This window comes from Heterodontus francisci, chromosome 8, assembly GCF_036365525.1.
Source record: "Heterodontus francisci isolate sHetFra1 chromosome 8, sHetFra1.hap1, whole genome shotgun sequence".
Taxonomy (NCBI): Eukaryota; Metazoa; Chordata; class Chondrichthyes; order Heterodontiformes; family Heterodontidae; genus Heterodontus; species Heterodontus francisci.
The window spans coordinates 121,976,782-121,995,072 of record NC_090378.1 but is presented as its reverse complement, the minus strand read 5'-3'; the positions used below and the strand labels follow the sequence as shown (position 1 = coordinate 121,995,072).

At 45.0% G+C, this 18,291-nt stretch overlaps 1 protein-coding gene across 1 annotated transcript in view; it reads left to right on the top strand.

The window, feature by feature from the left end:
* Positions 1-11,469, top strand: part of LOC137372600 (centrosome-associated protein 350-like) — a 41,433-nt gene extending 29,964 nt beyond the window's left edge. The window contains exons 5-8 of the mRNA XM_068036536.1: positions 7,866-8,016; positions 8,138-8,235; positions 9,591-9,623; positions 11,386-11,469. Of these exons, the coding sequence (XP_067892637.1) occupies positions 7,866-7,887 (22 nt within the window). The 3' untranslated portion in view covers positions 7,888-8,016; positions 8,138-8,235; positions 9,591-9,623; positions 11,386-11,469. The remainder of the gene's footprint in view (positions 1-7,865; positions 8,017-8,137; positions 8,236-9,590; positions 9,624-11,385) is intronic.
* The last annotated feature ends 6,822 nt before the right edge of the window (positions 11,470-18,291 follow it).

Genomic DNA, 18,291 nt, shown 5'->3' with positions numbered 1-18,291 from the left:
TATACAGAACTGTGGGAAGTTTCGTAGCGGGAGGTTTCATGGAGGCACCCAAGATCGCGTCGTTGGCACCAGCTGGACCTCATTGTCACAAGGCGAGCCGCCTTAAACAGTGTTCAAATCACACGCAGCTTCCACAGTGCGGACTGCGACACCGACCACACCCTGGTGTGCAGCAAGGTTAGACTCAGACCAAAGAAGTTGCATCATTCCAAGCAGAAGGGCCACCCACGCATCAACACGAGCAGAATTTCTCGCCCACAGCTGTTACAAAAATTTCTAAATTCACTTGTAACAGCCCTTCAAAACACTCCCACAGGCGATGCTGAGACCAAGTGGGCCCACATCAGAGACGCCATCTATGATTCAGCTTTGACCACCTACGGCAAACGTGCGAAGAGAAATGCAGACTGGTTTCAATCTCATAATGAAGAGCTGGAACCTGTCATAGCCGCTAAGCGAGCTCGCCACTGGTATCAGACCCACCGGCCATCCATGTCTCTGCTTTAAAGACGTCTGCAAACGCGACATGAAATCCTGTGACATTGATCACACGTCGTGGGAGTCAGTATCCAGCGTTCGCCAGAGCTGGCGGACCGCCATAAAAGTAGGGCTAAAGTGTATACATATCTGTGGGATGTGTCGCGACGGGAGGTAGGACTGTGTGTCCATTATTATACATTACACATAACTAGGATGTGTCAGTGCAGGAGGTGGGAATGTATGTCCATTGTTATATATTATTATATATTACATATAACTGTGGGATGATATTGAGGTACCTGGGGAGTTTGAATGAAATAATTTGATTGGATGGTAATTAAAGGGGTGAGTGTGAAGAGGGAAAGCTAAGCAGAAGAGATGGAAAGAATGATCAATTGTGTAAAAGAGGAAGAAACAGGAGACGGCAAAATAGTCACACTTTGTAAAGGTTGGAGGCAATGCATTGACGGCAGGTGGCCTTTATTTTAGAAATTTATTGCAACCACATAATTTTGTAAGCATGAACTTCCCATAATTTCTCTTGTCAGGGTGCCTGAAAATTATCAGTTTATTTTGCTATCATTATCTTAACTGGATTGAAATGTGATGACATAAAAACAACAAAAGCATTATATCCACCAGTGCTTTGTCAAAACAAGGAAGTGAATGATACATAGCTCATGATTTTTTGATTGAGCTCATAAAACAATGCAGCACAAACAAAACTTAAAGCCAGTAATTACTAATTTTCAGTCCTTGTGATAAAGTTAGGTTTTGGCATCTTGACTGACCATCCATAAGAATTTTCATGGGGGTTGGGAGACAAGAATGAATTTTTTTATTATTCGTTCATTGGGTTGTGGGTGTCACTGGCTAGGCCTGTAGTTTGTGTCTACTGACTCAAAATCCTACACTGTTATTGCCTTTCAGGCAGGTTCCCCTCCTGGTGTCCCTGTCAAACATACGAACATGTGAATCAGGAACAGGAGTAGGCCATTCAGCCCCTCGAGACTGTTCCTCCATTTGATAAGATCATGACTTATCTGAATGTGGCCTCAACTCCACTTCCTGTCTGCCCCCCAAAGCACTTGACTCCCTTGTCGATCAAAAATCTATCTAACTCAGCCTTGAATAAGTTCAATGACCCAGCCTCTACTGCTCTCTGAGGAAGCAAATTCCACAGACTGACGACCCTCTGAGAGATAAGATTTCTCCTCAACTCTGTCTTAAATAGGAGACCCCTCATTTTGAAACTGTGTCCACTATTTCTAGTCTCACCCATAAGGAGAAACATCCTTCCAGTATCCACCCTGTCAAGTCCTCTCAGGTTCATATATGTTTCAATAAGATCACCTGTCATTCTTCTAAACTCCAATGTGTGAACATTCAGTCAAGTGAACCTTCTCTTAACTGCTTCTAATGCAATTTCATCCTTTCTTAAGTAAGGAGACCAAAATTGGACACAGTACTCCAGATGTGGTCTTACTCAGGCCCTGCACAGCTGTAGTAAAACTTCCCGACTTTTATATTCTATTCCCCTTGCAATAAATGACAACATTCCATTTGCCTTCCTAATAACTTGCTGTGCCTGGATACTAACCTTTTGTGATTCAAGTACCAGGACACGCAGACCCCTCTGTACTGCAGAGCACTGCACGTTCCCTCCATTTAAATAATATTCTACTTTTCTATTCTTCCTGCCAAAGTGGGCAAGTTCATATTTTCCCACATTATACTCCATCTGCCAAACTTTTGCCCACTCACTTTATCTATCCATATCTCTTCGTAGACTCTCTGGGGGGCGGGGATTTTATGCACTCCCCTGCGGTGGTTTGGAGGCGAGGGGACTCCGACACCATCCAGCTTCCACTCAAATTTAGTCTGGACGGGAAGGTCTGTGAACGGCCTTCCCGCCCCACTGCCAATTGTGACCCTTAACTAGGTAACTAACCCTCAATTAAGGGCTTCCTCTTGTTGCAGCTGCAATTACCCATGTGACGGGCAGCCCTGTCACCACACGGGAAGCACGGCGTGAAAAACCATGCTGGCTGTTTCCCAGCTGCAAGGTGGGGGGGCGGGGGTGGGGTGCAGTGGTGGGAGTCCCTCATTCAAAATCACTCAGTGCCTGAATGAGGGACCTGTCATCAGGAAGGGGGGCCCACTGAAGACCACCATCCTGCCTTTGCTGCTGACCCTCCACCCCTGTGACCCCCACCCTGCGAGAGTCCTTCCCGCCCTGACCTACTTTGAGCCTGGTTCCAGCGCCGCTTCTCAATGTCTGGTGACTGCAGCTATAGCAGCAGTCACCGCCTCCATGGTGGCACTGCAGCTGGTGGCCTCTGATTGGCCAGCAGCTCGGCAGCGTTGGGACTTCCGACGACGGGGTCCTAAATCACACGGAAGGCCGTCCGCAGTCAAGTTAACTGTCTGATTGGCACTAAATTCGGCGCATCTTCCGTACAAGAGGCGATGTGGGGATTTCAGTGTCAGTTTCCCCTAATGTCGAGCCCCTCACCGCCAGCATAAAATTCCACCTTTATGGTCTCTTGACAACTTACCTTCCGAGCTATCTTTGTGTTATCTGCGAATTTAGCTCTCTCAGATTCGGTCCCTACATCCAGGTTATTGATGTGGATTGTAAATAGTTGAGGCCCCAGCACTGATCCCCCTGGCACTCCACTAGTCAGATCCGGCCAACCTGAAAATGACCCATTTATTCCTACTCTCTGCTCCCTGTTAGCTAGCCAATCCTCTGTCCATGCTAATATGTTACCCCCTACACCATGAACTCTTATTTTGTGTCATAACCTTTGATGTGGCGGCCTATTTAATGCCTTTTGGAAATTCAAGTACACCAAAACTGCAAGTTCCCTTTTGTCCACGTTGTTTGTTACATCCGTAGCTGCACTGATGCCTGTTCTTTTCACAACAATCGTACACTAATCTCTTGCCACTTTTCAGGCAGGATTTAGAGAATAGAATCATTTAAAGTTTTACTTCTCCAAATCACATTTATACTGTTGATTTCAGTCTCTATTGTTTGAAAGTTTCTTTTTGTCCATGCTCTCAGGAGAGTGTAAAAGATGCCATGGCACTATTTGATGGAAGAGCAGGGAAGCATCTTGTGTCCTGAACAAGATTTATTCCTCAACCAACACCTTCAAAATCAGACGAACTGGTCATTATTTCATTGTTCTTAGTGAGACCTTGCTGGGCATAAATTGACTCCTGTGTTTCCTACATTTAATGACTACACTTCTAAAAGTACTTGATTGGCTGAAAAGTGCTTTGGGACATTCTGAGGTCAAAAATGTTGGAGTGTTTACCCCCAAGCCTCCATCTCAGGAGGGTTATCCAGTGAGCTGCAGAAACTTGCAATTATTTCGCACCTTTTAATGTAGAGAAACATCCTAACACACTTCAGAGGTGTAAGGGAGGGTAAGGGAAAGGAGTTATACAGACTACAAAGGCCCAGTGACTGCTGAGGTAGCTACTGTTCACTGAAATAGCAATAAAAGTCCTTGAATTAGTCTCGGCATCTCTGGAATGGGGAGAGGAAAGTTGGCCAGGAAACCAACCATGCTGCAATCCAGAGACTCCTGCTTGAACTGCTGACTTCACTGTCCAAGATCACCTGGGCTTTATGGTTGATATTGGAAACTAGTTCCTGTGGAACTGTATTGCACTAAAGAGAGGAAAAGCAATATTTAGTTATTTCTAGTGAATACATTCCCCCGTCGCACACCTCTGATTTATTTTCAGTCGTCTTTTCCTTTTCAGAACACAATATTGAATGAGAACACTATGTGCTTTAAAATCGAGTGTTCCAGACCACAATCGCAGTAGAGGTATTCTATTGAGCTGTTGTAATGTTTTCTGAGAAATCCAGTGCAGTTTGCTGTGTTTTTGTTGCTGTAATAGGAGACTGTTACTAAATCTCGATACTCACCTGAAATGTCTGGGTCAGCAGACTAAGGAGTCATTGCGATCTGTCCACTGTTGATGACAGAAAACCAAATCTTCCAGAACATCTGCAAAGTAGCTTTTAATCGACTTGCTTGTTTTGATGATAACATTCGCACCTACTCCAATGTCGGAAATAACTCTGGACACTTCAGAGATCTTTTTCTTTCAGTAGCGAGGTGTTATATATACACCCATCCACACCACCCCAACTAAAGAATGTTCTTTGTGCTTCATTGTAAATCCTGCTGTGTAATATAGATGACATTCTACCAACCTTGCTGCACAAGGGAATGGCAGCATAGAAATATTGCTGGTCTAGTAATCCAGAGGCCTGGACTAATGCTCCAGAGACAGTAGTTCAAATCCCACCATGGCAGTTCTGGGAATTTAAATTCAATTAATAAATTTGGAATTAAAAGCTAGTTTCAGTAACGGTGACCATGAAACTATGGATTATCATAAAAACCCATCCAGTTCACTGAGGCCGTTCAGGGGAGGGAATCATTTGTCCTTACCCGGTCTGGTCTGTATGTGCGTCCAGACCCACAGCAATGTGGTTGACTCTTAACTGTCTTCTGAAATGGCCTAACAAGCCTCTCAGTTGCACAAACTGCTGAAAAGAAGTCAGTGAAGAATGAAACTGGACAGACCACCCGGCATTGACTTAGACACTGGAAACGACAAAGGCAGACCCTGCCTAGTCAACCCTGTAAAGTCCTCCTCACTAACATCTGGGGACTTGTGCCAAAATGGGGAGAGCTGTCCCACAAAGTCATCAAGCACCAGCCTGACATAGTGATACTCACTGAATCATACCTCACAGCCAATGCCCAAACTCCTTCATCAGCATAATAATACAAAATAATGCAGATGTTGGAAATCGTAAATAAAATCAGAAAGTGCTGAACATCAGACCTGAAACGTTAACTCTGTTTTACTCTGCACAGATGTTGCCAGACCTGCTGAGTATTTCCAGCACTTTCTGTTCTCATATCTTTTTCATATATTGTGCAAATGGTGATGATCTTTAGTGTGGCTTTTCCTTTGCCACACTGGAGAGGGAATGGTGGGAAAGGAATCAAAAATTAATTGAAGCAAAAAATGCTGTAATCCAAATATTTTAAGGACTCTCCCTACTTTCCATGCCTGACTTAAATCCTATCATATCAGTGACACTTTAGGTTCCTGGAAAGCACAGAGCAAAAGGAGCTGTGTGTGAGCAGAAAGTTGCTTTTATTTGTTTTGAGGCATTTCACATTCGCTTACCGTATGTTTGTTTGGAAGGTTTCCATTATACTTATCTGTTGTCACGCTCATGCAAGGAGTAACTATGAACTATGAAGTGAATGATGAATTAAACTCCAAAATTGGCCCACTTTTGATATAAGACAAAATGGAATAAGAGGTCACGTGACCTCCCCTGTACTGAGAATATACACTGACTGCTGGTGACGGAAGCCATCATCATGTCTGGACCAGCCTGGAGAAAGCATATTGAAATTCAAACTGTCTATTCGATGTTAATGGCCCCTATCTTCAAGGATTGGGTTGACCATGACTTCACGGACAGAGAGACTCCAAACTCCAAGCCAAGATAATAAATGTGAAATACCACCACTTTATCAAAAGGGGCAACATTCAAACGCCATTGCCGAGCAATGACCACACATTCAGAGACATTATACGAATACAACAGGGGAGACCAGTTTTAGTCGCCTGAAAGAAACCAAGCCTGATTTTTTTTTCAAAAAGACACTTTTATGTGCAGAAATCCAGAGAGCAGGAGACAGAAAGCCAGCAGCCAGGAGGCTGAGAGATATCTGTTCCAACCAAGAAGACCCTGCCAAATTACCATCTTTCAAACACAGAGGTAGAGACTGAAGGTGACCTTGAAAACTCCCCATTTAAGAAATTGTAAGAGGATTTTCATCACCGAACTTTGACTGAGTTTTAACCAAAGGATTCTGCAGTAAAACATCCGATCACATGAATCTTTCCACGTTCCAAATTCAGTAAAGCGGGAAAAGAAAACCCAGGCATGCACCTTTTAAAATTTCCTCCCAGGAAAACCATCAATGGTTCACAGTTAACTCTTAAACAATCGGACTTAAGTGCATACTATCCTTTAATCTCTATTTTTTTCTTGTGTGTGTGCATGCATGTGTGTGTGCAACTGGGTGAATTTGCAAATTTTCTGTATTGTTTAAGAAATATTTATCTGTCTTTTAATCCTATAAGAAAGCCTGTTGTTTGTCTGTTCATTTGACCATTAAAACGCTTAGGGTTAAAGACTTTTAAAAATCACATTGGGCTGAATTTTATTAGCGCGTGGGATCTCATTACCATAGAGGCCACGCGAAGCTCTCCCCAGATTATGTGGGGTAGGGTGGGACAGCCGGCACTTTATTGGAGGAAGCCGGCACAGCTGAGAGTGATGTGCTGGGGCTTTATTTAAAGGACAGACAGTACAGCAGCTATGCCTGTACCCACAGAGAGTCCCTGGAAATGAGACTGCTGCAATTCAAGATCTGAATGGAGAGAGAGGGGCATGCCAGGGTGGCACCATGGTTTAGTTTTAGTTTAGTTTAATTTAGAGATACAGCACTGAAACAGGCCCTTCGGCCCACTGATTCTGTACCGACCATCAACAACCCATTTATACCAATCCTACACTAATCCCATATTCCTACCACATCCCCACCTATCCCTATATTTCCCTACCACCTACCTATACTGGGGGCAACTTATAATAGCCAATTTACCTACCAACCTGCAAGTCTTTTGGCTTGTGGGAGGAAACCGGAGCACCCGGAGAAAACCCACGCAGATACAGTGAGAACTTGCAAACTCCACACAGGCAGTACCCAGAATTGAACCCGGGTTGCTGGAGCTGTGAGGCTGCGGTGCTAACCACTGTGCCGCACAGTGATGCTCCCTGACCGCTGTCCTCCAGGCTGTGCGGGAAAGGCGGACGCCCTCTTCCGCAGCGATGGCAGGAAGAGGCCCTCCCGCCTGACCAAGATAGCCTGGCTGGAGGTGGCACAGGAGCTCACCAGCCATGATGCCATCTGCCGCAACTGGGTGCACTGTCGCAAAAGGATGAATGACCTGCTAAGAAACGTGAGAGTAAGTGCCAATGTCGATCAGGACTGCACTGAATCTGGGTGCACCCACACAGAGTGGCATATGTGTACCACTGCTAAAGAAAGGGATGTTTGGTGGGGAGGGAAGAAGCGACCTGAATGGTGCAATGTATGACAGAACTTACACTAGTCTGGTCTTCGGGCAATGGCATCTACATGAGTGGCTCACTAAGTAGTGCACACCGAGTACCCCCCACCTTTGCGACCAGCCAGGCTCTGTTGACGTGTCGTCCTGTTGCAATGCCATTGTTAATATCTGCCTCCTTGCTCCTCCAGGCGAAGAGGGCCCACAATTTGAGGGAGGCATCCCGCACCGGTGGAGGTCCACCACAAATACAAAGGCTGACGGACGCTGGGGAGGAGACTCTGCAGCTGGAACCACGACAGCCACCACACTCATTTGGCCAAATTGACATGGGGGTCCAAGGTGAGCAAACATCGAATCAATATTAAAGATGAGCACTGTGGAATGTTGGTTCTGTAATGCAATGTTGCTGCAATTATGAAAAGTACTCGATCAAGACTAACAATGTCCTCTTCCCAAACAGAACCGATCCTGGCTGCACGGTTGATATCCCATACCTCGGAAGAAGGACCAGACGCTGAAGCAGCAGGGTCCGAGGACACGAACACACCTTCTACCTCGGTAGGTACCCGTCCGGCCTTAGAGTGTGGCTCACAATGAACCACAGAAACCACAGAAAAATTATGGCACAGATGGAGGCCATTCAGCCCATCGTGTGTGCGCTGACCAAAAACAGAAACAGCCACCCAAACTAATCCCACCTTCCAGCACCTGGTCCGTAGCCTTGCTGGTTACAACACTTCAGATGCATATCAGGCACATTTTAAATGAGTTGAGGGTTTCTGCCTCAACCACTGTTCCAGGCAGTGAATTCCAGACATGCACTCTGGGTGAAAAAGATTTTCCTCATGTCCCCTCAAATCCTTCTACCAATCACCTTAAATCTGTGCCCCTTGGTAATTGACCTCTCCAATAGGGGAAACAGGTCCTTCCTGTGTACTCTATCTAGGCCCCTTATAATTTTGTACACCTCAATTAAGTCACCATTCAGCATCAACCCTAGCCAATGCAATCTTTATTCAGAGCTCCAACTTTCAAGCCCTGGCAACATTCTTGTAAATCTCCTCTGTCCGCTCTCCAGAGCACCTATGTCCTTCCAGTGGTGAACAGAACTGTACGCAATACTCTTGCTGTGGCCTAATCAGCATTTTATACAGTTTCAGCATTACATCCCTGCTTTTGTATTCTATACCTCGGCCAAGATGCCAGAATTGGAGGAGCACAGATATCTGAGGGTTGTAGGACTGAAGACGTTTACAGAGATAGGGAGGGGGAGGTCATAGAGGGATGTGTCAGAGCAGAAGCCAATATAGGCCAGTGAGCACAGGAGATGATGGGTGAGCAGGAACCGGTGCAAGCCAGGACAAGGACAGCAGAGTCCCGGATGTGCTGAAAGAGGAGCTGAACTAAACTGCGGTTGACTTTGAGTTGGATTCTGGAGAGCTGATTCACAATGGCTCTTCCAGAACTGATCTTCCTTCAACAGGTGGGTTTTGTTGCACCATCTGCATTATGATGCAAAAGAATGCCTGTTCAGAGAACGGGAAAGCTTGATGTTTAGTTTAATCAGGAGTGGTGGTGGCAGGGAAGGGTGATAATTCTTCATTTAGCGGGAGGAACTTATCACAGAGGTTTTATTGTAAAGAAAGACTTGCATTTATATAGCACCTTTCATGACCTCAGGATATCCCAAAACGTTTTGAAGCCTAGTCTATTTTATGAAATAATGACTTAGCAGTGCATGTATTACACCTTTGGTGTTGTATACATGATTGAGTTTTGGCCGCATACTAATTTGGAACCAAGTTTACAAGGTTGTATTTTGCTCCTGACCATTCAAGTCCATAATTTTGTCGTACAATCCAACCTTTCTACAAATCGAATTCATGTTTTTTGTCCTTGTTTCTTTCCTGTAGGGTGATTTGAACAATTTTGTAAAGAAACGAAGGGTTAGTATGAATTACTACATTTTGAAAAACTTTCAAAGTTGTGTGTGGGGGGAAAACATGCCCCTAAATGTTATTGGGCTTTCTTTTTCACTTGGATAGTGGTGGGGGGATCGGTGAGGGGGGTGGGGCGATTCCAAAACTAGGGGCCATAAGTAGTTACTAGTAAATCCAATAAAGAATTCATGAGAAACTTCTTTACACAGAGAGTGGTTAGAGTGCAGAACTTGTTACCTCAGGCAGTAGTTGTGATGAATAGCGTAGATGTCTTTCAGGGGAAGCTAGATAAGTGCATGTGGGAGAAAGAAATAAAACGATATTCAGATCAGGTCAGATGAAGTCGGTGGAAGAAATATAAACATTGACACAGACCAGCTGGCCAAATAGCCTTTTTCTGTGTTGTTAACTTGATGTAATTTACCTTTCAGCAGTTATTGCCGGTACAGCCTGTACCCAGTGTTGATACGTGATTGAAATTATTACTGAATTATGTCTCGGTGCGACTGCAAGTTTTTCATTAATCATGAAAGCGGATGAATAATTTCTCAATATTTCACACAGTATTTTCCTTCAGAAGATAGACATCAGTTACATTCATGACACATCAGAGATTCCAAGTGCAGCTCTTAGGTTAATCACTGGTGATGGGCATTTTTCCTTCATATTTCTGATGTTGCTGGTACCAACTTTTCAAACATGCATTTATTGCCAAGGTTACTGTTCAGGATATTTGTAGCAATTTCATTTCATGTCACAGCATTCTGCAGAGAACCTGAAAATGATAACATGATAAGAACTTGACGATGTGGAAAGCAGTGAAATTTCATTTCTAAAAGTGTAACGTGAGTTCCAATTTTAGCCTAGCCCGGGAATTGAGTGGGTTCAGGTAAGATGCAGTTTACACCCTGCTCAGTTTGACTTCAATAGATCATAAAATCAACTGGGATGCAAAATGGGCATCTGTCCCAAACCTGTAAGATTCCAGTGAGGTGAATAGGTTAAAATTGGGGCTATAAATCTATCAAATGGCTGCTCTAAGCAGTGGATGATTATAAAGTGTGCATATTTTAATGGGCCTGATGAATACTGGCTTACACTTTATATCCCAACAGTAACATGCTGTTGTCAACGTTTGATGGGAAAAGTCTTTCCCATTTACCTGTCAAACTGTCACTGAATACAAGATGTAGCAGAGAACCCACAAGTCATAGAGTCGCAGTGTTATACAGCACAGAAACAGGCCCTTTGGCCCATCGTAAGTGATCAAAAGAAAACACTGCAGTGTTGTGGTTCAGAATATTCTAGCCGCTTGCAGTCCACAAAGTTCACTCTGGTGCAACATCTTGGATCAATAACTGTAGATGAGCTTCTACTCATCAGAATTTCTTTCAAATAAGGCAGCAATCTTGAATAAATTTTCTTCTCTCCCAGTCCTTTATCAGTTTGATATTGTTCTAAAATGAATGTTTGATTAATATTTTTTCAGACGATTCATCTTTCAGGCACTGCTTTGAGAGGAATTGTAGCCTGAAAGCAACCTTGGATAACCTGTATAGATTCATCTCTTTGGTGCCACGTCTGTGCCATTTTTTCCCACTGCAGTGAGACTTTGAGGCATGATTTACTGTGCATTGAGTATCCAGCAAACAAAACGTATTTCAAGTAGTTTTTGGTCAGGAGTTAAAAGTACCAGTGACTAGGTGTAGCGGTAGCAATGCTTTGTGTATTTTTTAAACTTTTACTGTTTCTTTCCATGCTCTTTCAGGAGTTTGAAGTGCTTGCACAGATTAAACTGTTGCAGTCTACTTGTAACAACTACTGTATCTGCCCAGTCCGAGGTTTCTCAAATGGTTCCACAGTCAACAATATTTAACTGATGAAGAAAGGTAAGTGGTATTGTGAGAATGTGCTGATCAAACCATGAAGTGTTGTATATGTAATCTTCTAAAATTTTAATGGCTGTTCAATGTTTGTGAGCCTGTCAGTACAATTAGGTGTAGCGGTAGCAATGCTTTGTGTATTTTTTAAACTTTTACTGTTTCTTTCCATGCTCTTTCAGGAATTTGAGGTGATAGCACAAATTAAACTTTTAAAGTCTACATGTAACAACTACTGCATCACCCCAGTCCCTAAGTTTCTTAGGTGGTTCAACAATCAACAATATTTGACTGATGAAGAAAGGTGAGTGGTATTGCGAGAATGGATGTTCATATTGTGTTGTCTGTGTCATCTTCTATGATTTTAATGGCTGTTCAATGTTTGTGAGCCTGTCAGTACAATTATTCTCTTCCCGTTCCCTGATTTCAAATAATTTTGTAATGGAATCTGACTGAGCAGGATAGTGCTCACAACCCATCACAAGAGTTCTATCGTTGTATCAAAATGGGTTTTATTAGTATATTGTAACACACACCATGACAAGATTGAAAATGCTGGTCCCTTTAATGAAACGGGTCTCATTTCAGTGTTAATAGGGAGCAGGTGATACTCATCATAGTTATGAATTTGAGGGCTGGGTTTTTGCCCAGTTGGGGAGTTGCCTCTGGACAAAGAGTTAGTCGAGAAATTGTATAAAACATGGAAATCTAGACCAAAGCATTCCACATATAAAATTTAATCAAGATAAGAGAGATACATTTTAATGGTTGAAAATTAGAGGGAGAGAGTGTGAAAGAAAGAATACAATGTTACAAATTCAAAGCAAAATCAACGTATTCACTTATTTACTAATAATTGGTAGTATTTAAAATACTTTCCTTCCAATCGTGGAAAAGGTCACTCATTTGGATTTCTTGAGTGGAAAGATTGTTTCAAACTTCTTGAAAAACTCTCGTTTGGTTAGAGCTTAGGGATTCAAATTACAGCAGCCTTCGGAACACCAACTTTGAATCTGATCAAGCTAGTGGTGATAAGAGATAGATAGATACACATAGATATGGGGAAGGAGAGTCGATGGGGATACAAGGAAAATTGAGGAGATGCCAAAGGCAATAGCAAATGAAGCCAGACATTTCAGCATGGGCTGGGGGCAGACATTACAAAATAGGGAATGTGGAATCTGGTCACGCAAGAAGTTTGAAATCAGATTGTTCAGATCACCACTTGGGTGAATACCTTTTTGACTCTTACACTAAAATGGAGGATATGGAGGGGGGTGGTGCAAGATATTCTTTGGATATGCCTCTGTCATTTTCTAGATGACGATAAATACATAAAAAAGCTTAGTGGGGAACACTGGTACAAATCGGGAAGCTTTATAAAACGTGAGTTCGGCCACAACTGGAGTACTGTGTCCAGTTCTGGGCACCACACTATAGGAAGGATGTGATTGCTCTGGAGCGGATGCAGAGGAAATTTACCAGGATGTTGCCTGGGCTGGAGCATTTCAGCTATGGAGAGAGACTGAAAAGGCTAGGGTTGTTTTCCTTAGAGCAGAGAAGGCTGAGGGGGGACATGATTGAGGTACGCAAAATTATGAAGGGCACTGATAGGTTAGCTAGGAAGAAACTTTTTCCCTTAGTGGAGGGGTCAATTACCAGGGGGCATAGATTTAAGGTAAGGGGCAGGAGGTTTAGAAGGGATTTGAGAAAAAAAAATTCACTCATAGGGTGGTTGGAATCTGGAATGCACTGCCTGAAGAGGTGGTAGAGGCAGGAACCCTCACAACATTTAGGAAGTATTTATATGAGCACTTGAAACGCCATAGCATTCCTGGCTAGGGCCAAGTGCTGGAAAATGGGATTAGAATAGTAGGTGCTTGATGGCCGGCACAGACACGATGGGCCAAAGGGCCTGTTTCTGTGCTGTATAACCCTATTCCTCTATGACTCGAAGAGTGGGAACTGATATTTGGACTGAACTATGAATTGGCAATAAACAAGTTGTGGATCAGAGACTGTCATCAGCTTCCTCATTTTGGTGAATGGATATCTGCCTATTTAACACATCATAATAATAAGTCAACAAATACAGGAGAAATACAAAGACTTACTGAGAGAATGATACAGAGAGCCCATTTTGAAAACCTGGCCCAGAGTTTCCACTTTGGGCACAATTGATAATCCAGATGTAAATTTCAGCAGTTTTTGAGAAGTATTTCTTTTCCTCTCAAAAGCAATGCTTCAGATTTGATATGCAAATATGTTTTCGCATATCACAAACATAAAATTTGCAATAGCCCAACACAGTTGATCAGCTTTTTTGAAAGTAATTTTAAAAATAGGTTTGCCTGAAAAAATATTCCTTGATCTAGTGATAATATGGTGCAGTTTTATTAATACAGCTGAAAATGGATGTATTACAAAAATTAAACATTTTAATCAGTGGCTAGTCCACCACCTGTGAGTAAGCAGAGTTTAAAGAACTAAAAATTACTTTAAAAAATGTTACGACCAGGTGAGAAAGGTGTCTCGGGGTCCCTCTCAGCCTTCACCTGGTCTTACTGTAACAGGGTTCAATTTTAAACACACTGTTTTTCTCCTCCCACCCGCCGCCCCCCCCCCCCCCCCCCCCCACCGCCGGTGAATTCTTGTTCACCACTTTCTAATTATAAGGCAAAGAAACCAGCACAAACAGGCTTTCTTAGGTTTAAAGAAGAAAAGTTGAAATTTATTAAACTTAAACTCTAATTCGGTTAACGCCTACAGATACATGATGCACCCACACTAGCGTGCATACGCGATACACACATGCTAATAGAGACAGAAAAGAGCAGAAGAAAAATAAAGTGTAAAAGTTTGAGACAATATCTGAAGAGTTTTTGTTACGGTTCTTCGAGCTCACTGTAGAGTCCTTGATTGTAGGTAGATCTTGCTTTTTGTTAGGGCCCAGTATTCTTCTTGTACCTTATTCACTGTCGGAGACTTTTGTCTCCTGGGGTTCATGTGTCCTCAGTGGATTCTGAGGCTTGTGAGAAAGAGATGGGAGCAGGCAGACAGGAGAGATCTTCTCAGTCCAAGAGCATACAGACGCACTCAGTTCAAACTGTATGTACAATTCAGAAAACCCCAGGTTGCCAAGGAGGTTAGTCATGTGACTAACTGGTCTGACCATGCCTTGGCTCTGTGGATTGTATCATCTTAGCAGGGCCTGGAATGCTCCTCTTACAGACAATACCTGGTGAGCAAGGTCCATTGTGGGTTGAATGTGTCAGTGCTTTGTTCTTCAATCATCATCTGTTAATATGCAAATATCTTTTCCAGCCACAACTGATCTGTTTAACAAGTCCTTTCTTCACTCCAGTAACAGTTTAAAATCAATGTTCATGACAAAATTAATGTGCCTCATTCTTGGCAGGTGGAGGCCTAGCAGGACAAAAACAATACAAACTATTTACTTGCTACGTTCGTTTGCAGACGGTGGTTTCTTAGTAAATGGGAAAAGAGTTTTTGAGATGTGCCTGTTAAGTATTCTTGCGTCTTTTTGTTTAAAAAAGGGCTTAATTTTAAGCACCTCCTTGGGCCACAAATCCACTTGACTAGCGGGTACCCACAATGATGATTAATTTGATCTGGGGACATGGTCAGTTTTGTGGGTGGGGCCAGCTTCGAGTATGATATTTAAACTAGCGCAAAGCATCACAGAAACTCAGTTTGCACTGAACATAAGTTGCACTTCAAATTCTAAGATGTTTTGGCTGATTTTCAGTGAATTGCACTGAAGATTCCAGAGCCATTTAACATTAACTCTTGCTCCTATGTTTTGTCTTCTCTTTACTGCTGGTTAACAGGACCCACTCTCTCATTTTAGTATCACTGGACCTAGCATGTTGAGTGTTCTCCACCTGAGGTGACTGATCCTCCTCTTTCTTTCATTCCTTGTGAAATGTCCATTCCCAGCTGTGTGCATTCTCATAGCAGTGCAGTTGACGCCAGGTGCTTGCTTTGTTTGTTGTGAATCTGCAACTTTTTCTATCACTCTAAGCACTGGAAGTTCAACTTCCAATTCTAACCAGTACACTTTCTATAAGCCCAGTGCTTATTAACTTTCCTCCATCCAATGTACAGGTTGCACCATATTTCTGCTCCCTTCAGTGTGTCCTGCAAAAAAGCTGTGAAGGGTGATGGCGGCTGCCCTCTGAGAATGTCTGACACGTGGAGTTACATACTTCTCTTGCTGCTTTTCACACAGCAGAAAAGATTGTGGCTGCAATAGTGAGAACCATTCTGGTTGTTGCACCTGTCAATCATTAATCAAAGTAATATGAATTATTCTCTTGCCTGAAAAATAAGTGCCTTTTGGAAGTAAAATAATCATTAGTGTGAAAAATGAATTCTCAAAAATGACAAGAACATTAAACGAGAACATTGTTTATTTTTAGTTGCACCTCGTCTGAAATGTGCTTATCTGCCATCCTGCAGCTATAATGTGTCCCGTGAAATAGAGGCAGCCCCCGACAGCAGTCCATCATCACCAAAGGACAGAAAGTGTGGTCAAGTGCCTCAGCCTGTAAGTATCACATAATAAGCAGAGGAGACACTTCATCTGGTTACTTCAGAGGACAGCATCCTTTATTATAGGATCAGTGAACAGACATGATGTGCAACAGCTGCACCGTGAATGGAGCCTTTTGATGTGTAGCCATTATTGTTTTACTGTCTTGGGAAGATTTGGTGGTTGGTACAGTTTGAATAATTTGAGGCATGTGATAAGTGCAGCATAATTGGGAAGAACAAGTGACTTTGGACTCAAATCGCTCCAACACTGGGGTTTCCTCACCTCATACCGACATCTGTTGTAGACTAATTGATAGAGATTGAACACTATGTCTCGTCAACAACTGCATTATCATTGTATCATATGATTATTGGGATGGTAGAAGGTGAACCAAAAGGGCCGAGGTCTTTTCATGTCTAGTGATTTCTATGTGTTATTCCTCTCCCAGTATCCATTGATTGCAATTTATGCACCGTGGTTAGATTCCACCTTTTCAAAATTGTATGTAGAAGAGGGAAAAGAAAAAGGCTGCGTTTATTGACAACAGAACCACCAGGTGGTGTAGTACTGGCACATGTACAAATGCAGCCTCATCAACTGAAACGTCACTATCTGTGATGTCTCAGACAGCTGCCAGTAATAAAAATGCCTCTGCTCAATTGTCACAAAAAATTAAACCCAAACTCTATCAGTGTCTGTAGTCACCACCTCCATCACATCCCCAACAGTATCCCACTCCCTCCCACCATTGCACTTCTCTTCGTCGCTCCATTCTGCACCCGTCTCCTCACTGCTCACTACCTGCCTCGCCACTGCCTCCCCTCAGCTACCCCCTCCCTGCCTTGCTGCTGCCTCCTCTCAGCTACCCGCTCCCTGCCTCCCCTCAGCCACGTGCTCCCTGCATCGCCGCTGCCGCCCCTCAGCCACTTGCTCCCCGCCTCACCATTGCTGCCCCGAGCTATCCGCTCCCTGCCTCGCCACTGCCTCCCCTCAGCTACCCCCTCCCTGCATCGCCGTTGGCTACCCTCAGCCACTTGCTCCCCGCCTCACCATTGCCTCACCTCAGCTACCCCCTCCCTGCCTCGCCGCTGTCTGCACTCAGCTACCCCCTCCCTGCGTCGCATCTGCGTCCCCTCAGCCACTTGCTCCCTGCCTCGCCGTTGCCTCCCCTCAGCCACTTGATCCCTGCCTCGCCGTTGCCTCCCCTCAGCTACCCGCTCCCTGTCTCGCCGCTGCCTCCCCTCAGCTCCTCCCTCCCTGCCTCGCCATTGCATCCCCTCAGCTACCTGCTCCCTGCCTCGCCGTTGCCTCCCCTCAGCTACTCCCTCACTGCCTCGCCGCTGCCTCCCCACAGCTACTCCCTCCCTGCCTTGCCGCTGCCTCCCCTCAGCTACCTGCTCCCTGCCTCGCCACTGCCTCCCCTCAGCTACCTGCTCCCTGCCTCGCCGTTGCCTCCCCTCAGATACTCCCTCCCTGTCTCGCCACTGCCTCCGCTCAGCTCCCTGCTCCCTGCCTCGCCACTGCCTTCCCTCAGCTACCTGCTCCCTGCCTCGCCTTTGCCTCCCCTCAGCTACTCCCTCCCTGCCTCGCCACTGCCTCCGTCGGCTACCTGCTCCCTGTCTCGCCACTGCCTCCCCTCAGCTACTCCCTCCCTGCCTCGCCACTGCCTCCCCTCAGCTACTCCCTCCCTGCCTCGCCACTGCCTCCCCTCAGCAACCTGCTCCCTGCCTCGCCACTGCCTCCCCTCAGCTACCCGCTCCCTGCCTCGCTACTGCCTCCCCTCAGCTACTCCCTCCCTGCCTCGCCGCTGCCTCCCCTCAGCTACTCCCTCTCTGCCTCACCACTGCCTCCCTCAGCTACCTGCTCCCTGCCTCGCCACTGCTTCCCCTCAGCTACCTGCTCCCTGCCTCGCCACTGCCTCCCGTCGGCTACCTGCTCCCTGCCTCGCCACTGCCTCCCCTCAGCTACTCCTTCCCTGTCTCGCCGCTGCCTCCCCTCAGCTACCCGTTCCATGCCTCGCTACTTACTCCACCGTCAGCAACCTGATGCCCACCACTTCTTCAGTGGTGCCGCAGAGAGCGACTGGCCGACGGCAGAGAGATGATAGCAGGGAGCGAGCAGCTGGGGTGGGGCGCGGTAGTAGAGAGTGATTGTGGTGGGTTGTGGGTAGGTGGTAGCAGGGAGCGAGCGGTGGGGGAGCGGGGTGGAGGGGTGATAGCAGGGAGCGAGCGGTCAG